Here is a 27,996-nt window from a genome sequence, read left to right as displayed (position 1 = left end):
TGTCAAAATATAAATAAGCCAAAAATCTTGTAGTATACTTGTAAGGATACAAGTAGATTTTGTAGCTAAGGTCCTAAAAAGATTTTAAAAAATGGTGACTCAAAATAGGACCCTCCTACTGGTGATGGACTATGGCACCATAAGTACTTCACTTTTTATTACTATTGTAGTAATTGTAGGGAGAAGGGTTCTTGTATTATTTTGTATTGACCATATAGGTGTTGTGGTGTCCAACTTAGCTGGGCTGTCTTACGCCTCCATGGTTTCACATCCAACCATAACCAAATGGGCCCTATGGGGGACATTTATCAATGTTTGCTTATGTATTCCTTTTTTTAGTTATTTTTTTCTTACAATTTTTTTTGCTTATGTGCGACTAATTTATCAACTGCTTCCAGCCTGTTGATAAATTTTTTTCATGTACCGTATTTTTCGCCGTATAAGACGCACTTTTTCTTCCCCAAAACTGGGGGGGGGGGGGGGGGGGAGTTGGTGCGTCTTATACGGTGAATACACCCCTATCGGGTCGGTCCCTGCGGCCATCAACGGCCGGGACCCGCGGCTAATACAGGACATCACCGATTGCAGTGATGCCCTGTATTAACCCTTCAGACGCGGCGGTCAAAGCCGCGTCTGAAGCGAAAGTGACACTAACCCGGCTGCTCAGTCGGGCTGTTCGGAACCGCCGGGGTGAAATCGCGACGTCCCGAACAGCTTACAGGACACCGGGAGGGACCTTACCTGCCTCCTCGGTGTCTGCTCCGTGCCGGGATCCCCTGCATGGTCGGCGCTCTCCTTCGACGTCATCACGTCGTCGCGCACGCCGTCCCGTCATCCTATAGGAGCGGAGTGCGTAGCGACGTGATGACGGCGACGGAGAGCGTGGATCCCGTGGAAGAAGACGTCAGGAGCGTTGGGTACACCACGGGGATCGCGCCATCCCGAACAGCTGACAGGACAGCGGGAGGGCCCCTACCTGCCTCCTCGCTGTCCAATCGCCGAATGACTGCTCAGTGCCTGAGATCCAGGCATGAGCAGTCATGCGGCAGAATCGTTGATCACTGGTTTCTTATGAGAAACCAGTGATCAATGATGAAGATCAGTGTGTGCAGTGTTATAGGTCCCTATGGGACCTATAACACTGCAAAAAAAAAGTGAAAAAAAAAAGTGAATAAAGATCATTTAACTCCTCCCCTATTAAAAGTTTGAATCACCCCCCTTTTCCAATAAAAAAAAAACACAGTGTAAATAAAAATAAAAATAAACATATATGGTATCACCGCGTGCGGAAATGTCCGAATTATAAAAATATATCATTAATTAAACCGCTCGGTCAATGGCGTGCGCGCAAAAAAATTCCAAAGTCCAAAACAGTGCATTTTTGGTCACTTTTTATATCATTTAAAAATGAATAAAAAGAGATCAATAAGTCCTATCAATGCAAAAATGGTACCGTTAAAAACTTCAGATCACGGCGCAAAAAAATGAGCCCTCATACCGCCCCATACACGGAAAAATAAAAAAGTTATAGGGGTCAGAAGATGACAATTTTAAACGTATTAATTTTCCTGCATGTAGTTATGATTTTTTCCAGAAGTCCGACAAAATCCAACCTATATAAGTAGGGTATCATTTTAATCGCATGGACCTACAGAATAAAGATAAGGTGTCATTTTTACCGAAAAATGTACTACGTAGAAACGGAAGCCCCCAAAAGTTACAAAACGGCGGGTTTTTTTCAATTTTGTCGCACAATGATTTTTTTTCCGTTTCACCGTAGATTTTTGGGCAAAATGACTGACGCCATTACAAAGTAGAATTGGTGGCGCAAAAAATAAGCCATCATATGGATTTTTAGGTGCAAAATTGAAAGAGTTATGATTTTTTAAAGGCAAGGAGCAAAAAACGAAAATGCAAAAACGGAAAAAAAACCCGGTCCTTAAGGGGTTAAAGGCGTACTCCAGAGGAATTTTTTTTAAATCAACTGGTGCCAAAAAGTTAAACAGATTTGTAAATTACTTCTTATAAAAAATAAATCTTAATCCTTCCAGTACTTATTAGCTGCTGTATGCTATAGAGTAAATTCTATAATACAGAGGAAATTCTTTTCTTTTTGGATTTCTTTTCTGTCTGTCCACAGTGCTCTCGGCTGACACCTCTGTCCATTTTAGGAACTGTCCAGAGCAGCATATATTTCCTCTGGGGATTTTCTCTGCTCTGGACAGTTCCTGACATGGACAGAGGTGCCAGCAGAGAGCACTGTGCACAGACAGAAAAGAAATCCAAAAAGAAAAGAATTTCCTCTGTATTATACAGCAGCTAAGAAGTACTGGAAGGATTAAGATTGTTAATAGAAGTAATTTACAAATCTGTTTACATTTTTGGCACCAGTTGATTTAAAAAAAAAAGTTTTCCGCTGGAGTAACCCTTTAATGTGTTTGGTGCCCTCTCGACTGATCCAATCTTGCATGTGTATGGAGGAATGGGGAAATAATTGTTGTAGGCTGACAATGTATGGGTATTGTAAAAAAACTAAAATACTAAACAAAATGTCAAGAAGGAAATAAAAAAGGGTAAAAAGAAGGAAGAGGGGAGGGAGGAAGAGGCCAGGGGACAACAAATTCTGTGGAAAACTCCCAGGAAAAACTAAAAGACCTAGAAGAGGTTATGGCCTCCATGTCAAAGACCTGAATCTCATCCTTGGACATTATAACATTCTCTGGGGTTATCAAGTAGAAATAATCTGCTGTTGGGAATTACTAAATGTAATCACACATAAGATATATACATTAGAGTCAAATAAAATGGTGTGCATTTTTTGTATCTTTTACTTATTTTTGGAAGCAAAGCTTTTTAGGTTTGGCATTGAACAAAAGGTTGTGACCTTGAACCCGTTCCTGTTCCTGCGGTAATATATTTTATTTCTTGCAGATAATTAGACAGCAGTTCCCACAATTAACCACAAGGAGACTCGGGACCAGGGGACAATCAAAGTGAGTACAAAGTCAGTCCAGAAAAGGGGCTTTGTGTTCGACCCCAAGTCAAAGGGCATTTCACACAATTCGGTCATTTACATCTCCGTGGACATAAAAACTAAACTAAAACTATTTATTATTATAATAATACTATTATTACTTGTTTCAAGATGTTTTCAATCTTTGAGTGATGGTGCGTTAGTAACGTTGGGTTATTTCTGCTGTTTTTCTGTTTCAGTTATATTTGTTTTGTTTTGTTTTTTTGTTTTTTTTCTCCAAAACTGGGTGGTAAACAATATGGCTGCTACCCCATGGGGCTTTTCCAGACCAAAGGAATAGTTGGTATTTCGTTCACTTGGGGAAACATTTTAGTCATTTATCTTTTTAACCTAAATATCCTAGTCTTGTATCTATATACCCTGGCCAAGGCTGAGTAGCTTGTTGGCGCCCCACTCAAGAGGATAGGTGATAAATGTATGTTGTCTGGGGGTCAAACCAAAGGAACCCCCTCTGAACACAAAAACGGGGGTCCGGAGTCTCCTGTTTGAATGGAGCAGCAGTCACCCAAACACCGACTACTCTATTTACTGTCTATGGAATGGATAGAGATAGCTAAACACAATGGGCCTCATTTACTAAGAGTGTTGGGTTTTTATTAGTGTGAGATGTTGTTTCCGACTTGCAGGATTCCTCTCTATTTACTATGGGGATTCATAGATTTACAAGTCGGGAACATTTTCTGACCAACTATTTCTAGGTGAAAATTTCCAGCTATTTATTCACATGATTTTCAGTGATTTCAATAGTAAATAGGTCAGGTTGTAAAACCACGCCCCTTTTCAGACAGACCACTCCCCTTTGCAGCAGACCACGCCCCTTTTTGTTTTTTTCACAGTGCAATGTCGGGTTTGTCGGATTTTCCTGGCACACACTGGCACAGTTGGGCACAGACATGCCGCAGACACTGTGCGCCAAATAAACCGGCAAAAACTAGTAGGTTTTAGCTTAGTAAATGAGGGCCAATATTCGGTTATCTCAGTCAGTTGCCTAGACAGAATACTCGTGTGAACATGGCTACATTCAAATGGAACACACAGGATCCCCATTCTTGTGATCAGGGGGGTCCCAGAAATGTATTTGCTTTTTTCAATATACAGTGCCACACTTGTCCATGAGCCATAGTGCTTAGCTCCATTCAAGTTAAAGGGCTTATCCAGATTTTTTAAATGTATCCCCAATTCACAAGCTAGGGGATAAGTATCTGACCGTGGGGGAGGGGGGTCTCACCGACTGGGACCCCCGGATTCTCCAGAATGGTGCAAGATTCTTGACGCTAAGAGCTCCGGTCCCCCACATTCTAAGAGGAAATTGTCTAGGCAGTGACCGGACGCTTAGTCAATCACGGGCCACAGAGGTGTCCCGCTTTAGTCAGTGATTGGCTGAGCGGGCCATCAAGGCTGAGACTGCAGCTCCTCTTGGAAGGTGGGGGACAGAGGGCTCAGTGGAAAGAGTCTGGTGCCATTTTACAGATCAGATGGTAGAGAGTGGTGGTAGCGCACTTGTACCCTACGCCATCTGACACTTATCCCCTATTCTGTGTACAGGGGAAGCAGAGTTGCAATACCAGACACATCCTGTGAACCAGAGTGGTGATATATCTGTAATAAAGCAGTCAAAATTTTCTACTTTCATACCTAAAAAATGTGCAGGTTTAATGCCATTGTGCTGCACCTACTTGTGCTGCCCTCTTAAAGAAACCTCTAATGAATATTATAAGATGCAATGACCTTGTTTTCCCTTAGGTATCATTATTATGGCATTGCTGTCAAAGAAAGCTCCCAGTACTATGACGTTATGTACTCCAAAAAAGGAGCAGCGTGGGTGAATGAGACAGGGAAAAAAGAAGTCACCAAACAGACAGTGGCGTATTCACCACGATCCAAGCTTGGAACATTACTGCCTGAATTCCCAAATGTCAAAGATCTAAATCTGCCAGCCAGCATCCCAGAAGAAAAGGTATCTATAAAGCCAAATTAGTTCCCCCGAGCCTCTTGTCTATTCATCTAGATCTATCACTAGAAATGGCAAGAGAGGGGAGAAAAACCCCCAACACAAAGCAGACCCAGGATCAAGGGGGTACATTCCACATCATGACCCTTGTGTTTGGGGGTCCCAGTCCTGTTGTCCTGTGCAGGACTCCCCTCCGAAGGGGAACTGCATTGTTAGATTCATAGAAAGGAGATGGGGCCCAAGAATCATATAAGGGGCATGAAGGAGAAATAAACAGGACCTGGGTAGTAGTAGATAAGTGTCAGCACAACTGGGATGGTGGTGCTCATGGTGGCATCAAAGCCATAAGCACTAATTGTTTCCTAGTTGGCACCATAATTGGAGGCCCATTGAGTTATATGCTATAGGGCACCCTTCTTATGTAAGGCTGAAAGCCAATCACTTTGATGACAAATGTTTACTTCTTTTACATGGACTTCAGATCTCAACATTTATAATGATGTATCGAACGCACTGCCAAAGGATTCTGGACACTGTAATACGAGCCAACTTTGACGAGGTACGGTGGAAATAAATGTTGCTACAATTCATGTGCACAGTTGTGATGTATCGCATTCACCCACCATATCATCATCTTTATTTTTACAGGTTCAAAGTTTTCTTCTGCACTTTTGGCAAGGCATGCCCCCCCACATGCTGCCAGTCCTAGGCTCATCTACAGTGGTCAACATAGTTGGAGTGTGTGATTCCATACTGTATAAAGCAATCTCTGGTGTCTTGATGCCAACCGTACTACAAGCATTGCCTGACAGGTTGGTGTGGTGTCTATGTCTATCATCTTGTGCCATAAATATCCTGCGGCTGAATAGAACACTCTATACACTTTAGACAATTTGGTGGTCTCACTGAAATTGTTTGGTTTGGCCAAACCCTCTATACACATGAATAACCTGGTCATCTGGCGGTGGCTTATCTCCCGGAGAACAAAAGGATCGGCCATTAGAAATGCAACATGCCTAATTCTTTTCTCGCCAATATAAGAGAAATCACCAATTAGGCGTCCATCGGGTCCAGCAGTCATTATGAAAAACATGACATTATCCTAGCATTGCCCTTATCCCGCTCCTGGGGTGCTCCCATTTATCATTTGGGGCAACTATAGACCCTGTTTTCACCTTATAACAGTAAAACCTCTCCATGAAACACCTCATTTTGTTCATCCTGGGTGATCTCCTATTAGAGCCTGCACCATAGGTTTTCCTCACCTACCCATCATTTGGGGTCTTAGGTCCTTTTGGTTTGCCTAGTGGTACACAGATTGGCTTTGACATTTACATACAAATTACTCACCATAATCATACTATCCACAGCTACGGGTGGATGGACTAGCCTCATCAAGCAATTGGCAGGCCACTATACACTTTAGACAATTGAGTGGTCCCACTGGGATTGTTTGGTTTGGCCAACCCCTCTATGCACATGAATGCTCTGCTCGATTGGCGGTGGCTTATCTCCCCGACAACAAAAAGATCAATCATTTGAAATTCAACATGCCTGATCCTACCACTGACATTGTTGGGTTTGGCCAACTTTTCTCTAATATGTATGGGGGTCCTTCAGAAATCTGACATGCCTGATCCTTCTCTCACTCTTACGTGTATGGGCACCTTTAGAGTAAGACATACCCCCAGCCAATCAAACCAAGAGGCACAGTGTTTACCTTTATCCAAGTAAATCCTATGAGAACCTATTTCTAATCAGTAATTGTTCACCCTAAAATTTGGGAGCACATTAAGTGAACCTGCTCCCTTTATAAGTCAGGTCATGGAAACCCTGGCATTGTATGAGGCCTACTTTCCACATTTGAACTTCCTCTATATATGATGACAATAGTAACCATTTTTTTTTTGTTTTACTTCTTCAAGTTTAACGCAAGTTATCCGAAAATTTGCAAAACAACTGGACGAATGGCTGAAGGTTGCTCTTCACGACCTTCCTGAGAATTTACGAAATATCAAATTTGAGCGTAGGTATTGATTCTGTTTGTGATCTTTTGTGTTAAGTGTGTAATAGAGTATAACGTAAACTACAGTGGGGTAAAAAGGGATTTAGTCAGCCCCCAATTGTGCAAGTTCTCCCACTTAAAAAGATTAGAGAGGCCTGTAATTTTCATCATAGGTATACCTCAACTATGAGAGACATAATCCATAAAATCACATTGTCTGATTTTTAAAGAATGTATTTGCAAATGATGGTGGAAAATAAGTATTTGGTCAATAATAAAAGTTCATCTGAATACTTTGTTATATATCCTTTCTTGGCAATGACAGAGGTCAAACATTTTCTGTAAGTCTTCACAAGGTTTTCACACACTGTTGCTGGTATTTTGGCCCATTCCTCCATGCAGATCTCCTCTAGAGCAGTGATGTTTTTGGGCTGTCGCTGGGCAACACAGACTTTCAACTCCCTCCAAAGATTTTCTATGGGGTTGAGATCTGGAGACTGGCTAGGCCACTCCAGGACCTTGAAATGCTTCTTACGAAGCCATTCCTGTTTTTCTCGGGCGGTGTTTTTGGGATCATTGTCGTGCTGAAAGACCCAGCCACGTTTCATCTTCAATGCCCTTGCTGATGGAAGGAGGTTTTCACTCAAAATCCCATGATACATGGTCCCATTCATTCTTTCCTTTACACGGATCAGGCGTACTTGTCTAATAATTCCTCCCATAGTTGATTTCTTCACACCAAGCTGCTTGCCTATTGCAGATTCAGTCTTCCCAGCCTGGTGCAGGTCTACAATTTTGTTTCTGGTGTCCTTCGACAGCTCCTTGGTCTCGGCCATAGTGGAGTTTGGAGTGTGACTGTTTGAGGTTGTGGACAGGTGTCTTTTATACTGATAACAAGTTCAAACAGGAGCCATGAATACATGTAACAAGTGGAGGACAGAGGAGACTCTTAAATAAGAAGTTACAGGTCTGTGAGCCAGAAATCTTGCTTGTTTGTAGGTGACCAAATACTTATTTACCACCATAATTTGCAAATAAATATAAATTAGCAATTTTAAAATCAGACAATGTGATTTTATGGATTTTTTTTTCTCATTATGTCTCTCATAGTTGAGGTATACCTATGATGGAAATTACAGGCCTCTCTCGTCTTTTTAAGTGGGAGAACGTGCACAATTGGTGGCTGACTAAATGCTTTTTTGCCCCACTGTAAATATTTCCCTTGAAATAACAAAATCCCCAATAAATTCTTCTTTTCTGTAAAAATTCCGTTAGCCTTGATTTACACGCAGCATTTTCTTGTTTGTTTTTTTGTTCAAACTGACTAAATATGGTTAGAAAATAGCTCCCCCCCCCCAGTAGTGCAGATATATAGACCACTTTTCACTATTGCTGCATGACCAGGTGACCAGGTAGATTGCTATTTTGGAATAACCTCAGTAGGCACTTATGACAGTCATATTTGTCATCAGATTTCCTAGGGGAATATATAGCTAGAATAGCAGAAAAAAAAGAATATTAGAAAAAAATAACAGAAAACTGCACTGTAATTACTTAAATGGTCTGCTGAGCTGGTAGAACTGGTATTTACCAATATATGGTCACTGTATATGGTAATATTGATCTGTGTGCACCATGGCTGTCTGCAGCATGAAAGTGAATCATTTAAATCAGAGAAGAATTCACCAGTGGTCACTAGATGTAACTGCACTGTAATCACTTACAGATGGTATTTACCTTTTGTATTGGAATATTGATCTGTTTAAAGTGTTTTTTATTTAGTATTGATATAGTGATATTATTCAGTCACTATGTGGTGGCATTATTTGATTTTTTTTTTTTTTAAACACATCCTCTTCTCCATACATACACCCCTGACTTACAGAGCCATGGCAGAAGAGCTGAACACTCTTCTTTCATACAGATTTTTAACCATGTAGATGACATTTGGCAGCTGCTTCCCTCTCTTTCACCCTACTAAATAATCCTGATTATGTTGTCTATTGAATGCGCTTAATCTTCCAATATTCCCATAATGTTTGGGTAGGTGGCGGCTTAATTAATATTTTTTAGAGGGCTTTATGAATGTGTAGTGTCCTTCATTAGGGCCCCTTCCATTCAATGGCTTCAGTAATACGATTTTCCTCCACGTTAAAAAGGCTCTTAATCTATACTGGGAGTAAAAGCGGCAGATTATTATGACTGTGTGCAGGCGCACGTTATCAGATGACCGGGGCTCAGCAGGCGCTCAGCCCTTTCTGACTGTGCTCCAGGATCCGGCGGCGGATGAAGTCCTTCACCTGCACATAAATCCTTCCTCATTTCAAAGCCGAGACGCTTTCTCTATTAAGGAAAACTGTTCAGCATCATCAAGTCATTAAGAGAAGGGATTAGCTGCCGATCAATAACAAGAATCGGGAGGATGTCGTACCTGAGATAATCCCCCCGCATAATACTCCTATAGGAATACGGGAAGATTCAGATGACAAAAACAACTGCAAAAAGCTGAATTACTAAGTTTTAATAAATGTATAGTATATATTTTGCATTTATTTCAATTAATAAGGGTTTATTAATTATACTAGAAACAGGCCTATATGCTGTGTGCAGATAAATGGATGGATGGAAGGATGGATAGATAGATAGATAGAAGATAAAAATATAGATAGATAGATAAATATGAGATAAAACGATAGAGAGATAGATAGACATGAGATACATAAATAAATAAATAGATAGATATGAGATGATAGATAGATAGATAGCAGGTTGATTTAGAAATAGAAATAATACCTTTCTATTATATTTTTAAAAAAAGTTTCTATTCTCATCACATCTTCCATAATTCAGCTGAACTGGATTAGTACAGTCTGACTTTTGAAATAAAATATTTTAATGAGCATTTTTTTTCTCATAGTGTCAAAAAGATTTTCCCAAATTCTTCGGCGACAGACATCATTAAACCACTTATGCCAAGTAAGTATTTTTCTATATTTCCCCTTACTGTAATACAAAAGAAAAAAGGTCTAGGAGACCCCAAGTTTGGTGCCAAGTTAAAGAGTTTTTACCAGAAAAGATTGTCTCTCAGCTGCCCCAATGATCAGCTGTAATCTCTGGAAGAACCTGCAACTAATGTTTAGTTTCCCTACAGCACCGCCACAGGAGAGATGAAGAATTACATGACATTTATTGAAATCAACAGTTGTACAAAGCTTTATCGTCCCATTAGGCTGGGTTTACACATTGTAAAATTAAAACCAAAAAAACTATTGCAAGCCCAGCCTTATAGTCAATGTAAGAACATTCCAGCTTCCCCCATCAATGCCCCCGTCTGTTACTATTTACTAAACCTACAATGGCTTTTTTTCTCTTGTTCATCATGGTGCATTGGAACTGGCATTGACTTAGTTGCAACCACATCAATAATAAAAAAAAGTTAATGTTTTAATATTTTTGCTTCAAATATTAGTTAATTCTGCATCTATTAAAGGCCTATTTTACACACGGCTCAGAATCCACATGATATAGGCCTTATACTATACAATGTGTGTTATATTTTACATGACCCCCTTACACTATTTATATAATATTCTCATCATTTAATGTAATATTTTTCAGGCCTCCAGGACGGTGATACACAGCGCCGATATCACATTTCAGATGCTGGAAGACTGGAGGAATGTTGACCTTAATAGCATTACCAAACAAAGTCTTTATACTATAGAAGATTACAGAGATGAGCACAGAAAACTTATTATTCAGTGTAAGAGATACAGAGTGCAGTGGTGTCATTGAAGTATTTTATGGTACTGTATATTGTACAAGTGATTTATAATAGAGGTATTCGTATTATGAATACCTCTATTATAAATATCTACGGCATACAGGGTAGTAACCATCTGTCTAAGGTGTATGGTCTATCACTTCTAGGCCCCTCTGTTGTCCTCCAGACTCCTCTATTTCTTCCTGGCCCCTCTAACTCCTTCTGACTCTTCTAAACCCCACAGACTCCTCTGTTCCTCCGACTTGTCCAAACCCCTTTGCCATCCTGACCTCTCTTCCCCCCTCTGGATTCTTCCAGACTACTCTATCCCCTCCTGACCCCTCTGAATTCTCCAAATACTTCTGTTCCTCTACCGATTTCTCCAGACCCTTCTGTCCACTCTTGACCCTTTTGTTTCTTTCCGGACTCCTACAGACCCCTCTGTACACTTCTGACCCATCTGTCCCCCTCCACATTTCTCTAGACCCCTGTGTTTACTCTTGATCCCTCTGTCCCTCTCCGGACTCCTCTAGACCCCTCTGTCCACTCCTGACCCATTTGTCTTCCTTCAGACTCCTCCAAACCCCTCTGTCCACTGCTGACCCCTGTTCCCCTCCAGACCCCTCTGTAAACTCCAGACTTTTCTGTCCCCTCCGGACTCTTTCAGACCTCTCTGCAAACTCCAGACTACTCTGTCCCCTCCGGGCTCCTTCAGATCCCTCTGTCACCCTCTAGACTTATCTGTCGCACTCCAGATCCCTCTGTCCCCCACCAGACTTTTCTGTCCTCATGGCAATTTATCTCCAAAGCATCACGCATGTTGTAATGTAGCATAGTAGGCATACCCTCATACACATTAGACGATTGGACAGGATCCTTTCCACATCATGGGCTAGATCAACATCCATCTAAAATGTATGATGAAAAAGGTTAGTTACTGTGTAATGTGTACTAGCATAGGAAATAATAAAATGTAAAATGTTTCCCCAAAATGCAACCCTTACTGGGTATAGCATGTTTTTGAAAAAAAATAAAAATAAAATAAAAATCTAGTTTTATAACAAACAAAAAAAAAACAAAACACCAAAAATCCGTTTAAAAAAACACTCTCAAAATGCAAGCGTTAAAAATTAGCGGCACAAATAGTGTGTGAAGGAGTCCTAGGGTCATGTCTGACAGCAGAGAAACTCATCTGTAGTCTGTATCCAAGGAAACCAGGAACATTTTGAAAGTTACTTTGCATAGGCTTAGAGAAAACAACAAAATGCTCAACATACACACATGAAAGTATTTGCAAAGTTTCTCAACTTTTTGTGTAGAATCATACTGTAAAAACAACACATAATAATACTTTAGACATCATTGTCTCTGCACTATGGGTTGGTTGGATTAGGAACCTGACACAAGTCCAGGGGGAGGGCCTATTTTGTATGTTAGTGTCCCATCGTCTCTATACAGTCTTTTTTGATACATCAGGAAATAAACTGTTTATATGAAATGACTAAGTGTAAAACTGTGACCCTAAATCTTTGGTTCTGCAGTATATCAGGAGTTTGACCACTTATTGGAAGAACAGTCGCCAATTGAATCCTACATCGATTGGCTGGATTCCATGGTGGACAGATGTGTTGTAAAGGTAAGTTTATGCATGCCAATTATAATGTAGTATATTTATGTTATAGGACTGTACAAATGATCTATACAGTTCTATTTCTATAATAGCCCTCTCTAAAAGAACAGATGTATGGGTGAAAATACAATGCCATGATCTCTCTGTACTAAAAAAATGACCTCTCCGTAAGTACAAGATGGTTTCTTAAGAAGACTGATTACATCATTAGGGACATATATGGTCGGTTAAGGTCTCAGTGCTGAGACCCCTCAATTATTAGAGTGATTTGGGAGAAGCACGCAGTAGATCTCAGCAATCTTAATTATAAGTCTATAGGGAAGTCGTGTTAAGATGTGAGATGTGGAGTGTAGCATGATTCTCCTTCGTTTATTGCAATGATTGGTGGAGGTTTCCAGTCAAATATTCCGTCACATGAACCTAGCCTTACTCTCTCTCTAATCTGCTTTTTACTTCTTCTTAATCTACCAAATGTATTTTAATAAGAAGCCAAAAGAATGGAGCGTGACTGGATGTTCAGACTACACAGGGTTTATTTGTAGTCTGTTACCATGGAGACACAGTTCTGTTTAGGAACTGTAAATATTGCAATAAATGAATATCTGTATATCTTTGTAATTTAGATGCTTTTATACAAAAAATACTTGGTACTAATGGTAAATTATAGTGGTAAAAACGTTACCTTTGTGATGTAATTCTTGTCTTACATTTCAGGTAGCATCGAAAAAAACAGGCTCATTAAAGAGGGTGGCACAGCAGTTCCTCTTAATCTGGTCTTGTTTTGGCACAAGAGTCATTCGGGACATGACACTACATAGTGCACCAAGTTTTGGTATGTTTGATATTCTACATTTTGTGTAAAATTCGGAGTGAAAGTTGTACTTGGAGTGTTACTAATACTTCTGCATATGCTATAGCTATGCTTCTCGGTTAGTCATGTATTGGGCGATAAATGCTAATAGGACCTAATACTATGTAGTGCGATATACAGTATAACAAATACATACCTTTAAAGTTTTATTTTTTTTACTATTAACATTTTATGATATGACACTTTACACTGTCTCTAAAATATGAAGGTCACTGAGATTGGCTTTGTGATATGTAAACGTTTAATATGCCATTTTCTTCCTTTACCCAGGTTCCTTTCACCTCATTCACTTGATGTTTGATGACTATGTGTTGTATTTGTTGGAGTCGTTGCACTGCCAGGAACGGGCCAATGAGCTTATGAGGGAAATGAAAGGAGAAGCTCATAGTGGTAAGTTGGTTACCAAATGACTACTAAAAGAGAGCTACACAACAGATACACATTAGGCCTAGTAGTCCACCTGTAATGTCTTGTGGCCTAGTGATCCAAATAATTATCTTGACTACTTACAAACAAGATGGCTTCCTCTACCTTGCCGCTATGTACATATGTGCCAATTATCTTAGGAAGAAAAAAATGATATATATATATATATATTTTTTTTTTTTTTAATCAGAGGACACAGAAGAAATTATACTGGCAGAACCTGCAATTTCCACACCATCTCCAATTCCATTTTCACCAAACACATCTTCGACCTCCGTTGATCTCCCATCTGCAATATCTCCTGTGAGCAACCATTCTCCAGACAGTAGCGCGTTGGTGGTAACAACAGGTAGGACACTCATCAGACAATTGCATTGTTTACTGCGCTATAGTATGGTGATTTTTCCTTGTTTATTATGACTAGAATGACAAATGGTCATGTACACTAGATAAGTGTTAGCCAAACCAGTGAATGTTGGTGGGACTGGCCAAATATCTAATATGTATGGTGGTTCCCCACTCTTCCCAGACATCTGCCAGCAGGGAGAGTCAGGAATCAATTTCACCAGGACTGGATGACCATCTATGGGAATGGTGGTTCCCAACTCTTCCCCGAGAGCAGAGAAGGATTGGGCATGTTGGATTTAAATTGTCCAAACCTTTTGTTGTCTGGGAGATAAGCCACAGCCAGACGAGTCTACCAACTATGTTCTCCCTTCTCCCTATTTAGAATGCATGCATGGCCAAGCCAAGTGAAGTATACGGGGGGGATCTAGAGAGAGCTGTTGACTGGGGTTGTCTGGTTGAAATAATATTCTAAGTACCCTATTAGAGAATTTAGAGATTATGAAGGGGAAACCCATCATCTATTAGCCAGAGTGGAGAGCTGCTACAAGAGCTTGGCCACCATGTATTACATGGAAAACCCAACAATTCCAATGGAAACTTTGAAATTACTGAGAGTTACTGGGATTATGGTGGAAAAGACCACTGGATGAGAGGATCTATCTGAATGGAATCAGCCATATGACTGGTGGGATCATGATGAAGACTGACACCGATGAATACTTACCTTATGTTGGTGGCTAAATACATTGATCATAAAGGCATCTTCTCCCCTAATCGCCATGTACCGCCAATGGACACATGATCAATGCCCAGTGTGCCCTCAGAGCCCACATATATTCTGACTTTAAAACTTGACAAATCATGATATAGCTGCCACAGAAAGTGAGGTCACCATAAGGGGCGTAACTATAGAGGGTGTAAAGGTAGCACGCAGCCATGGAGCCCCAGAGGGCATAGGAGGAGACCGAATAATGCAATATAATTGTTACAAATTTTGCATAGTGGTTCCAGAGCATCAAGTGATCCCTATGGACTTGATGTGGTCGCAATCTATAAATATTTGGCTTCACCCTTCAGTTGTTTTTTTTAAGACAGAAATTTTCCAGAGGATTGAATACAAGTGGATGACAAAGGGGTCATTCATTATGCAATCTGTTCTATTAAAATCAATGGGATTCCTCAATGCTGCACTTCCTTTAACAAACATAAAAAAATAAAAACTTTGAGCGAACATAACTATAATCCCAGAACAACTGGTAAGATTCTGGTAAAGTGATGCAGTTTAAACGTTTTACAATTTACTATGTAAACCCCCTATTCACCAGTATGAGGCCACCTTTATTGTCCCGATCCTTTCCCTTGGGCAAAAGGATTCTGCTTTACATTCCACGGATGTCTGTATTGTTAAGTTGGCTGTTTATAGAGCTGTGATGTATGCCTTTCTGGTCAATGCCCGGCCTACAACTTATGATGGGACATTGTTGCCCATTACAAATGCGCACAGCTTCTATTCAGCTCATCTATCTTGCTGGCTTCCAATGGAGCCTTTACTTTACGGCCTAAAACACTAGGCCATTCTCACACTCGGGAGCTATTTGTTTGGGTACTCCCGGCAAGTTTACCCTCCAGTGAAATGTTTAAGGACTCAGAAGTGGTGACCTACAGTCAAACATTATAAAAAATAAAAAAAAACACTGCAAAGAGGCCGGGCCTGACCTGAAAGGACAAAGTTAAACCTTTCAATCTACGATCTGTATTTAAGTACCTTAATGGATTTTGAAAGGGGCTAAAGCTGTGTACACTGTGTGGGAGTATGGAATAAAAGCAAGTAGATCTATATAAAAGTAACAGATATAATATATATAAAAATAACAATAATAATGAGATAATATTCTAATGTAATAATCTAACTAAAAATAAAAAAAAGGGCGTACATCTGGAGGCAAAATAACAAAAATAATTAGATAATATTCTAATATAATACTATATCTAAAATTTAAAACTGAGGATGCAAAATATCAACATGATTAGAATATTGATTATTGCACAAAGATTACAAGTATATACATTTTGGAGAGATTGATTACAGTAAAAAAAAAAAAAAAAAAACATATAAAGATCTATTGCCTTCAAGCTATTTCAAACTCTGACCTAAAACAGGTGGAAACAGGGATTTAGAGATCAAGATTCGGCAGATAGGTTGTGACTTATACTGTTTTGTTTACACAATTCTTATGCATTTCCATGGTGACAGACTACAAACAAATCTTGTGTAGTCTGATTCTACAGTCATAGTTGGGAATACCTTAAAGGGGTACTCCTTTGCTCAGCATTTGGAACAAACTGTTCCGAACGCTGGAACCGGCGCTGGGAGCTCGTGACATCATAGCCTCGCCCCCTCATGATGTCACGCCCTGCCCCCTCAATGCAAGTCTATGGAAGGGGGCGTGACGGCTGTCACGCCCCCTTCCATAGACTTGAATTGAGGGGGTGGGACGTGACGTCATGAGGGGCGGGGCTATGACATCACGAGCTCCCGACGCAGGCTCCAGCATTCCGATCAATTTGTTCCAAATGCTGAGCAAAGGAGTACCCCTTTAACTTCTCTAGAAAGAAAAGAAAAGTGACGTACAAAAGTGATTTTTTTTTTGTTTTTTTGTATTTTTGTGCTATATCTGGCATATTTTAAAAAGGTGCTTAAAGCGTAGTGGAGGAGGAGGGCCCAAAAATTTCTTATGCTGTAGACAGAATCATCTCCAGCTCAGAGCTAGTGTACATTGCAATTTGTAAGATATGGACACCAAAGCAACAAATACATTAAAAGGCATAAAACTCTATAGTTGTGAAAAATTAAAAATTGATTGCGAAGATAAAAATAAGCTTTGTCTTTCCTTGGAGTGGCATGTCGACCTGCATTCTCTATGGGAAATCCGGAGATACACAAGTGCTGTACTTGGGTATCTCCAACATTCATATAGACAGTGCATGGAACACGTGCCAACAAGCCGCAGGAGAGGGGCCAACCATGTAATACGTGGACAAACAGAGTCCACCAAAGGGTCAATTTTATGGAACTGCCCCTTAAACTGCACATAGTAGTAATTGATTATTTTTGTTAGAGTTAATTAAGAAAGTAATAGAGGGTGATACACCATGTAGAAGACCTATTGACCACAACTGTAAACATGGATCAACAGTTGCACAGCACATTTATACAGCGCCACCGCAGGGGAAATAGAGCATTACATGGTGCACACTGAAATCACTCCCTGTTAAGATGAATCCACCAAAGAGAAGTATATAGATATATAAATATGAGACAGATAGATAGATAGATATAAGATAGATAGATATGAGATAGATAGATAGATATGAGATAGATAGATATGAGATAGATAGATAGATATAAGATAGATAGATAGATATGAGATAGATAGATAAATATGAGACAGATAGATAGACAGATAGATAGATAGATAGATATGAGATAGATAGATAGATATGAGATAGATATGAGATAGATAGATAGATATGAGATATATAGATAGATAGATATAAGATAGATAGATATGAGATAGATAGATAGATATGAGATAGATAGATAGATATGAGATAGATCGATATAAGATAGATAGATATGAGATAGATAGATAGATAGATATGAGATAAATAGATAGATATGAGATAGATAGATATAGATACAGAAAAAATGTCCAAGTGGAGCAGCACCTCAGTATTCGCAGGTAAGTAGGTGCACGCAGTCCATTAAGGCCTGGTCAAGGCCCACAGTAAGCCCAAGGAGAAGTATTGCTGCAGCACACAGTAGTAAACTCAAAGTGTTTTATTCCATCCAACAAGCAACGTTTCAGCCGGCCGTGCGGCCTTTTTCAAGCTTGAAAAAGGCCGCACGGGCGGCTGAAACATTGCTTGTTGGATGGAATAAAACACTATAAGTTTACTACTGTGTGCTGCAGCAATACTTCTCCTTAGATATATAGATAGATATGAGATAGATAGATATGAGATAGATATGAGATAGATAGATAGAAAGATAGATATGAGATAGATATATAGATGGAGGAGATATACAATAGATAGATTGATATGAGGTAGATACATAGGTAGATAGATAGAAGAGAGATTGCATAGATAGATATTGTCCAACTAAAACCAAAATATTCTAGTGTATTCTAGTGTAGAAGAAAAGTAGAACCATAAAAGAAAAAGTTTTCCTTTTAATTTAGTTTTGTTTGTTTTTTTACCATAATTAAGTGTTTTTTTTTTTTTTTTTTTTTTTTTTAAATCTGTGCAAAAAAAATGCATGTTTGGATTTACATTATCTTTCACTTAACTCCAGAGAACATACTAGTTGAACTGTGGGCTTCTTCAGCTGTGATTAGAAAGTAGTGGCGATCATTACCCAATCCGCACCCCCCCCCCCCCCCTCCAAAGTGTTTATTAGAAATCCATCATGCGCTTCGGTGTCACTGATTGTTCTGGTTGGCTGTATATACATAAGTATTTAAAGGAATGCAAATGATTGCTCTTATTGCCCCCATTGTTTGAGGCATTTGCCATTTTTTGGCCACTCATTTACATAAGTAAATACTAATGAGCAAACTAGCTGGGTGGTCTGCACAGCAAAATCCTTCCTGAAGGGAACAATAGTCTTCACTTGATACTGTGGATGCTCAACTGTGGCCCGATACTACTCAGTCATTTTTACATTGTGCGGACAAAACGAGCGCAAAAATTGCAAGATTAAAAATTACAGATATAAGTAACTATAAATAAATAATGTATATTCACGATCTACTATATGAAAAAAAAAAGACAAAGTATGGATCCATAACAATCTATATGTGCCATGTTATGGATCCCTACAACATGGCCACATGCATTGACTTAAAGAAAAAATATATATTTAATATTTTATTTTTTGCAATTAACAATTAACCAAAATACAAAATAATAAGAGTAGGATCAGTGATATAGTATTCACATCATTTGTACCAGCCATACGCAGGAGGCTAACAAAAGGAGAAAATCAGGATGAGAACATGCATGAACTGTCCTCTATCATCTTACTTTGCATATGTCTGCTGTGCGATTTTGCTATTATTGGGCCTCATATGTACTCATAAGTCATTTTTAGTGCTGATATTGTGATCACAAAAAAAAGTCAACTATTTTAGATCCCCATAGAGTCATAATGTACCGTATATACTCCAGTATAAGCCGAGTTTTTCAGCACGATTTTTCGTGCTGAAAATGCCCCCCTCGGCTTATACTCGAGTGAACTCTCCGCCTGTCAATCCCTTCTCAGTGGTCTTCAACCTGCGAACCTCCAGATGTTGCAAAACTACAACTCCCAGCATGCCCGGACAGCCGATGGCTGTCCGGGCATGCTAGGAGTTGTAGTTTTGAAACATCTGGAGGTCCGCAGGTTGAAGACCACTGCGGCCTACGTCATCATCCAGACCCCCCTTTAGTTTTCTACTCACCTCCCCTCGGTGGGAAGGAAGGGTGAGCTGGTCCGGGCCATCTATGCTGCAGGGACCGTCCGGCGAGGAGGGTTCGTCGTTCCGGGCTGTCCATCTTCACCGGGAGGCCCTCTTCTCTGCTCCAGGCTGGCCCCGGCCTAGTGACGTTGCCTTGACGACGACGCACAGGGATGTCCGTGAGCAGCAGACGTCCGTGATGTCTCTGCGCATGAACGTCCCTATGTGTCGTCGTCAAGGCAACGTCACTAGGCCGGGGCCGACCCGGAGGGGAGAAGAGGGCCTCCCGGTGAAAATGGACAGCCCGGAACGATTAACCCTCCACACCGGACTGTGCCTGCAGCATAGATGGCCCTGGACCAGCTCACCCTTCCTTCCCACCGAGGGGAGGTGAGTAGATAACTAAAGGGGGGTCTGTATGATGGTGAAGGGATTGAAAGGCGGTGATGATGAAGGTGGGGGATGATGACGAGGGGGATGATGACGAGGGGGATGATGACGGGGTGATGATGACAGGGTGATGATGGTGGGGGTGATGACGACAGGGTCATGATGATGGGGGTGTTAATGACGGGGGTCTGGATGATGACAGGGGGGGGTTGATGACATGGGCGGGATGATGTATTTCCCACCCTAGGCTTATAGTCGAGCCAATAACTTTTCCTGGGTTTTTGGGGGTTAAATTAGGGGCCTCGGCTTATATTCGGGTCGGCTTATACTCGAGTATATACGGTAGCTGTATTTGATATTTACTGCATGCACTTTGGCAATATGAGGTTGCATCACGTCGTACTGTGTAAGACCCTCTCGCTGTAGACCATGGACTTGGTTAAAGGGGTATTATAATTAAAACTTTAAAGGGTGGGGGGAAAAGGGAAAAATAAGATGTACTAAGCTGTTGCCGATCCCCCGCCAGTGCCAGCCAACCATGTTGTTCCCTGCTGCTCAGAGTTTCCAAGTCTGCCCGTGAGTCAACAGAGCACACACTTTCCCACAATCCTCCTTGCTTGTCTACACAGTAGAGACTAAGAGCAATATGCAGTTCAACTGAGCATGCCTGACCCTCTCAGTGGATCCCCTATTGTGTCATTGGTATTGACACAATACCAGACAATTGCACGTGTACTTGTACTCATGCACATGTCCCCGATATCCATCCCAATACTTGTAGACCCTAAAAATAATAAAAATCCCTCTCTTCCATTCCTGTGCTGAGGCCTCTTCATTGTTTGAGCACGATGAGGTCATTTTATGGTGTGGCAGGTCCTGCACCACTCTGGATAATAGAGCAAAGGAGAAGGTCCTGCACCACTAACAGAATGGAGTAGAGGTCTCAGTGCAGGAGGGAAGGTGAGTGGAATTTTTATTATTTTCTTTTGGAGGGAACTTATTGGAGAAAACTACTTAATGCGGGCATCTACCTAATAAGAGCTTCCATACATACCTGACTACCTAACTGCTGGGGGCTTCTATCTAAAAGGAGATGGTTCCCTACCTACCCACCTACTGAGGGCTTCTACCTAATAGGAAGGATTTCCTACTAAACTATCTTCTGGGGGCTTCTACCTAAAAGGAGGTAGTTCTCTACCTACCAAACTACTGGGGGCTTCTACCTAATAGGGAGGATTCCTTACTTGACTACTGCAGGCTTCTACTACTACTGGGGACATATCCTAATTATGATTAAAAAAGAATGGGTAATTGGTATCTGTATGTGGAAAAAAAATTGATATTCTTACTCGGTCTTAAAAATATGGTATCAGGACATCCCTAGTCGTAACCAAGGGCAAGTGGGTAAAACCAAAGAATGTACATGGTGGATATTTAGACCTTTTTATCAATTTACCGATCAATTTAGACCTATTTATGTTATCTGGTAAAACCCTTTTCCTAAAGCCATTCATCTGCTAAGTAATACTATATCTCCTTGTTGAGAAAGAGGATACGCAGGTTACTATTTAATGATCAATTGTCCCTCTAACAGCTATCATACTGAACACCACCATTCTGAAACCCCTGCTTTGGGCACCAAAAGAGTTAGACCCGCCCCTGCTTACTTCGAATGGTTAACGTTACTTACATTTTTACAGGTGCAATGCAGTCATACACATGGTCACTGACCTATACTGTCACCACAGCTGCCAATGGACCAGGAGAGAATACCCAGCAGTTACCCTGTATGAGAAGTCCCCACATGCCCGCATCTGTCACGCACAGGATACCTGTCTATCCACACCGGGAGGAGCACGGGTAAGCAGAATGTGAAAACTGATGACAAAAAAAAAAGCCTCTCATATAATTTATGATATAAATCATTATTTTAACATTTTATTTCCAGATACACAGGAAGTTATAATTATGGAACCTACAGCAACCAGAGTCCACATCCCATAGCATCCCAATATACATCTCTACCACATGAATCTGGGATTACCACACCACTTCATTATACAGCATATCACAGAAGCCCCTCTCAGGTTGGTACCAGTACTGGACATAGTATTAATATCAACATGACATTAAAATGGTGTTTTCTCGGTCATGCAAAGTGCATGAACGAGAACACAGGTATGTATGCACTTTATTGTGGCTATTTAGGGCTGTCAGAAGTTTTACTACCACAAAACAGGTGACAGGTGCACTTTAAAGCATCTTGTCATTAAACCCCCTGCTAATTTGTCCCAGTCCACACGGCAAAGCTGAAATATTATTATGTTTTGTTGTTGGTACATGCGCAGTGTAATCACACAAAGTTTGACTTTTAAACACAATGAACCTTTAAAAATAAGTATTTTTGCAGTATAAATGTATAAAAATATGCTGTGCCAAAATAACTTCGGTTGCAGTGGTAACACTGCTAGCTTTCCCCCTGTGGCACGAGATATGCTTTTGGGGGGGGGAACGACATATGCAGTTAGTGTCCCTATCCCTGGTGCAGGTTGACACCTGTGTTGTGATCTTTTCCTGTTATTAAAGGGGTACTCCAGAGGGGAAAAAAATCTAATCAACCCAGAAAGTTGCCAGAAAGTCATACAGATTTATAAATTACTTCTATTTAAAATCTTAAGCTTTCTAGTACTTATTAGCTGCTGTATATATTGGATAAAATTGTGCAGTTCTTTCCACAGTGTTCTCTGCTGCAACCTCTATCCCTGTCAGGAACTGTCCAGCATGCTCTGGTCACTTCCTGACATGGACAGAGGTGTCAGCAGAGAGCACTGTGGTCAGATTGGAAAGAAATACACAACTTCATACAGCAGCTGATAAGTACTGGAAGGATTAAGTTTTTTAAATAGAATTAATTTACAAATCTGTATAACTTTCTGGCAGTAAACATTTTTTTTTTTTTGCCTTGGGAATACTCTTTAAGGATATAAATGCCTTAAAGGGGTAACCAGGCAAAGGTAAATCTAGTGCAGTGCAGCTGCTTGTGCACAGACCCCACTGGACCAGAAAAAGTGACATGTTTTGGGAATCATTGACTGAATGTTTTGTAACTGGGTTGGTGGGATAACCATAGCGAACTCTTTCTATAAGCCTATTGACACTGGCTCACATTCCGCTCACAGTAAGGGGTTAACAATGTTTGCTAGCTTAGAGCTTGTTGCACCAGAAAAAATGGAAATTTCCTGTCGAGAATAGCACAAGTATCGCCTTCATGGTCAACAAAGACCACTGGGAACACAGAGCCTAAATATCGCCTTATGAAACCGGATGCACAGTGTGAGAGGTGACCGAGGCAGCAACATGCCAACATCTGTGCAGATGGCATGGCTTGTAAGGGCTGAATGGAGAGTTCACTGGAGAGTTGGTCAGACGCATGCCAGTGACACGGTCTTAAAACATTGTCTTTCAATGGTCTCTTCAGTGAGGCCAGACGACAAGAAAAGTAATGAGTCATTTTCAATTAGTTGACCCAACGGTGACAAAACTTTCCATCTTCCAGTCATAATAGCATTTATTATACGCCACAAGTTACTATTATTTAGTGTTATTTTTAGACCATAGTTTCTTGTCCTTTAAACTTCTGACTTTCGCAGCTGTGGCCCGAGAAGCTGGAAAAATAAAACATTGTCTATTTTCCACAATTCGATGAGGACTAAGGCCTCTTACACCCGAGACAAGTGACATATTCACAATGCTCACGGATTATGATGAGGCTATGGAGATCCAGATCCGGTCTGCAAGAAGCGTAGCCCTTAGAAATGTAAATAAACAAAATGTGTATAAAATACGAAAAAAATAAAAAATCCCAGCATTCCCGGACAGCCTTTGGAGGCAGATTTCTGTAGAATCTACAATAGAATCCATGTTCAAAAAGTGTGCAAAAGCCCTGATCCTTTTTATAACTAGATGATCGTGTTGCCAGCATGTCATACAGGTCTATGGCCACATATAATTTAATTTTTCTCTCTTATTTTATTGCAGTACCCATTCAACAGCCAGACACGGATGGAACCTTGCCTCATGACCAGTACTCCAAGACTCCATCCAAGCCAGGTGACCCCACGATGGCAAGATGTAGCCTCCAGCAACTCTTGTTATTCTAGTCCAACCATGCACTCTACCAGATACGGAAGCTCTACTGACATGTACACATCTCTGGCTACAAGACGTAACTCTGACTATGACCACATGCAGCATTTTCCCGGCTTTGCCTACATAAATGGAGAAGCTAGCACGGGGTGGGCTAAATGAAGACTGCGGCTTGGGAACGTTGGAACTTTGAAGACTTTTTCCTGAGATTCTGCGAAAGGGGGATTAATACATTGGGCACAGATTTGGAGAACAATGGATGTGTACCGAGGACAAAAAAAAGTTTCTTGTAGCAAAAGAGAATTTATTGATACTGTAGAGCACTATGTGGGGCCAACTGGTGCCTTTTCTATGTTAATAATTTCCATTGATTTGACTTTGTGTGGTGCCAGTTCCAGACGGTCATTGATTTCCGTTCTAACCTTGTTCTACGCTGTAGTTTCATTGGTCGACCACCGTTCTGTATTTATTTACAATAGACATAGTGCCATAGTGGCAATGAGACACAGCCAGTCCAACAAGGCAGGTGCCTAAGGACTTCTGAAGGACGGGTGAGAGGTATCTGTCCTTTATTTCAGTAACACGTCTTCATCTTCACATATGTCCATACTAAAGTGTTCAGAAGGCACTTATAGCAATTCACCTGAGAAGCCTGAAACAAATATCGGTTATATTAGAACCCCTTACCATGGTTTAATCCTAAACTGTATCTAGTTTTGATCGATGTTTCTGCATCTTTCCGTAAATTGTTTGCAAAAATACAGTAAAGTATACAGCAAAAAAGATCATGGTTCAACAGTCTGTTTGTGAGAAGACACAATATACCATATATGTTTCTTCTAGCCCTATATCTTAATACCCTCATCAAGACAAAGTGGATTGTGGGTGGGAACAATAGATAGGGCATAATTATAGGTGGTGTCTGGCCTTGTGTTATACCAGTACTCCAAATGGCACGTCATGGTTGGGGGCATTAGAAATCTTGCACTGGGTCCTAGGAGCTCCAAACAACTGCTGTAAACATGTTTGCTATAAGAGAATGGCAGCCTCTAAGGGCCTGCGCACATGGGCATAACTAACACCCATGTGCAGATCTGCGCCACAGCCCTCTCTGATCCGCGGGCAGTACGTGTGTGGAGGGGGATGGAGCAGTCAATGGGAGCTTCCGAAAATAAGTGACATTTTACTTCTTTTCTCTGCAGTTCTCTGCCTACCATTAAGATTATGGAAGCAGGGTTTCAGATGCTGACACTGTATGGTATTTGCGGAAAATGTTGACGGGGGGGAAACATACAGCACTTAGCTGTGTGAATATGCCCTTAGTCTTCAGTTGGCATGTCTACTAATAGAACACAAAAATACAACACTGAACATTTAGCATGTTAACCTGCTAAACATGATTATTTTTGTTGTATATTGTATAAAGCATTATCCAAAATGTTGTGAACATCCTGTGTGCCAAATTGAGCACTTTAGACCCATATGGCCCACTTTTTACCCTACTGTCGGATGATGATAATGTAATGCTGACCACACGCATGATGGCTGTCGGCCAAACAGCTATATCTCCTAATCCCTCCATACACATGAATGTTTGGCTCAGCCACGGGAGAGGACACGTAACTCATGGCCAGATCCATCTCGTGGTAGATTATCTCTCAAAGACCAAAAGGATGGGGCAGTTGAAATCCAACATGCCTCATCCTTCTCTACCCTGATTATCTGTAGCATGAGATTTGGGAGGCCCTCATACATATAAGATGTTCGTCAAGTCCTGCCAAAATCAGTGGTTTGGACGACTTTTTTCTAATATGTACAGAGACTGGATGATGGACAGTTTTTGCACTACTAGTATGGATTATATGGAAACAATCACAATAAAGGTGGCCATACACATTAAACTAAAATCTGCTGAACCTGCCAATTTGGCAACATGATGCGGCAATCTAATGTGCAATAGGTGTTCATGTACTATGTTAATTGTTGAGCAAAAAAGCATCAGGTAGGTTAAATTTTAACATGCCAGGTCATTTTGCATAGGTTAAAAGCCACTGCCAAAGATGTTTGGCAACAGCTTACTCTCCTCCTCCTATTGAAGATACCTGCGCATTTGGCTGAACTAAAAATGTTTGTGTATGAGGGTATCATAGCAGACGGTTGACAGCCACCTAAAAGGAGTTCTCTTTGACCACATTGTTCGAGGGCAGGCAAGAGCATGGGAAAAAAACGACTCCATTAGCATCAAGTCTTGATCCACAGGCACTTCAGATTGCCAAATGGCATCTCCATATACTCAGCATGGCCAACTGCGGCCAAATACTGGCTTCAGCGGTGCAGGTGCATGTAAATTTTGAGGTCAGTGATTGGCTACAGAACGTATAGGGACATCATGGGGAACTTTACTGGACAATATAGAGCCTGGAGGAAGTGGCTTTGGTCTTGGAGCAAAGAAAACCCTTTAAACCAATATATACAACTCAGTGACCAGAACATTATATGAATCATGCTTAGAGCTTCAGACATAGGCAGACAGATGAAAAGAAGATGAAACAAGTGATGCCTGTATCTTAGCAGATGGCTGTAAAGTTAAAATAATCAAGTTTTACATTTAAGCTCAAGAATGAGTTAGAGGAGATCCCAAAAAAGGGAGATAGATAGAGCTGCCACAAAACTTAAGTATAAAGGTAAGTAATTTATTGCACAAATAGGGATCCAGGCAACGCGTTTCAAAGCCGCTCAGGCTTTTTCGTCAGGCTCGCCTGACGAAAAAGCCGGAGTGGCTTTGAAACGTGTTGCGTAGATCCCTATTTGTGCAATAAATTACTTACCTTTATACTTAAGTTTTGTGGCAGCACGATCTGTCTCCCTTTTCTTGGATCTCCTCTAACTCATATTTGCGCTTGGACGCTGGGAGCTGCAGCAGCCAGTACCGCACAACGCACACAGGTGAGTGCATTTTGATTTGGCTTTCCATCACCTCATTTACCAGGTTCCATCCAGGGGAGCGCACCCTGTGTTCTCTTGTATTATTTAAGCTCAAGAGTCATAGAAGCAGTGCTGAGCTACTGCATGCATGCCTTCTTCCTCCCCCACTCTTCCTCTGCATAACTGATGCACAAGGCTCAGTGCTGGAAGCCGAACCCTGTACATCAATCATATAAGGGAGGGGGAGGAAGGAGGTGTGCATGCTGCAGCTTAGCTCTGCCTCAGTTACTCTTGGGCTTGAAAGTAAAAGTTGATTTAACAACTTTGCAAACAACCATCAGCTAAGAGAAATTTACCATGTGTTTTATCTCCCCATCAGGGGCCGAAAAAAACCAAAACTTTTATAAAGGATTTCTTACATTGCTCTGATGGGATCTGATCCTAACCCTGTATGAACCAAGCCTTACTGTGTATATAGTTTTGTTACTAAAGACACTAAAATATAAATGCATGTTGGTCATACACAACTTCTATAACCGGCTTATATGTCAAGCAAAATATACACCAAGATGCACTGAATGAATATGGGCCAGTAAGAAGCAAAAAAACAAAAAAAAAAACAAGAAATAGTAAATGAATGTGATAAAATATAAGCTCTCTCCCCTTCAGTTGTTGTAAATTATTTCCAGAATATTCTCCTGGATGGTGCAGCCAAGCCAGCTATGTCTATATGAGGACCACCCAATAAATGTTGGGAAAACTAAAACAAAGATATCTAAAAATATTATCTGATATATTGAGTAATTATTTTCTTAAAGGGGTACTCTGGTGGAAAACTTTTTATTTTTTATTTTAAATCAACTGGTGCCAGAAAGTTCAACAGATTTCTAAATTACTTCTATTAAAAAATCTTAATCCTTCCAGTATTTATTAGCTGCTGAATACTACAGAGGAAATGTTTTCCTTTTTGGAACACAGAGCTCTCTACTGACATCATGACCACAGT

At 40.7% G+C, this 27,996-nt stretch overlaps 1 protein-coding gene across 5 annotated transcripts in view; it reads left to right on the top strand.

Moving 5' to 3' along the window:
• Nucleotides 1–26,731, top strand: part of RFX4 (regulatory factor X4) — an 84,747-nt gene extending 58,016 nt beyond the window's left edge. For 4 of the 5 annotated variants that reach the window (XM_056517310.1, XM_056517307.1, XM_056517306.1 and 1 more), the window contains exons 5-18: nucleotides 2,932–2,993; nucleotides 4,778–4,991; nucleotides 5,467–5,544; nucleotides 5,634–5,797; nucleotides 6,911–7,011; nucleotides 9,908–9,966; nucleotides 10,609–10,753; nucleotides 12,295–12,389; nucleotides 13,098–13,215; nucleotides 13,525–13,644; nucleotides 13,871–14,029; nucleotides 21,620–21,779; nucleotides 21,868–22,006; nucleotides 23,958–26,731. In XM_056517310.1, coding sequence (XP_056373285.1) covers nucleotides 2,932–2,993; nucleotides 4,778–4,991; nucleotides 5,467–5,544; nucleotides 5,634–5,797; nucleotides 6,911–7,011; nucleotides 9,908–9,966; nucleotides 10,609–10,753; nucleotides 12,295–12,389; nucleotides 13,098–13,215; nucleotides 13,525–13,644; nucleotides 13,871–14,029; nucleotides 21,620–21,779; nucleotides 21,868–22,006; nucleotides 23,958–24,227 — 1,884 coding nt within the window. In that variant the 3' untranslated portion in view covers nucleotides 24,228–26,731. The remainder of the gene's footprint in view (nucleotides 1–2,931; nucleotides 2,994–4,777; nucleotides 4,992–5,466; nucleotides 5,545–5,633; nucleotides 5,798–6,910; nucleotides 7,012–9,907; nucleotides 9,967–10,608; nucleotides 10,754–12,294; nucleotides 12,390–13,097; nucleotides 13,216–13,524; nucleotides 13,645–13,870; nucleotides 14,030–21,619; nucleotides 21,780–21,867; nucleotides 22,007–23,957) is intronic. The other variant, XM_056517308.1, reaches the window with a different exon arrangement.
• The last annotated feature ends 1,265 nt before the right edge of the window (nucleotides 26,732–27,996 follow it).

This window comes from Hyla sarda, chromosome 4, assembly GCF_029499605.1.
Source record: "Hyla sarda isolate aHylSar1 chromosome 4, aHylSar1.hap1, whole genome shotgun sequence".
In the NCBI taxonomy this organism is placed as follows: Eukaryota; Metazoa; Chordata; class Amphibia; order Anura; family Hylidae; genus Hyla; species Hyla sarda.
This window is presented reverse-complemented; position numbering and strand designations above follow the sequence as displayed.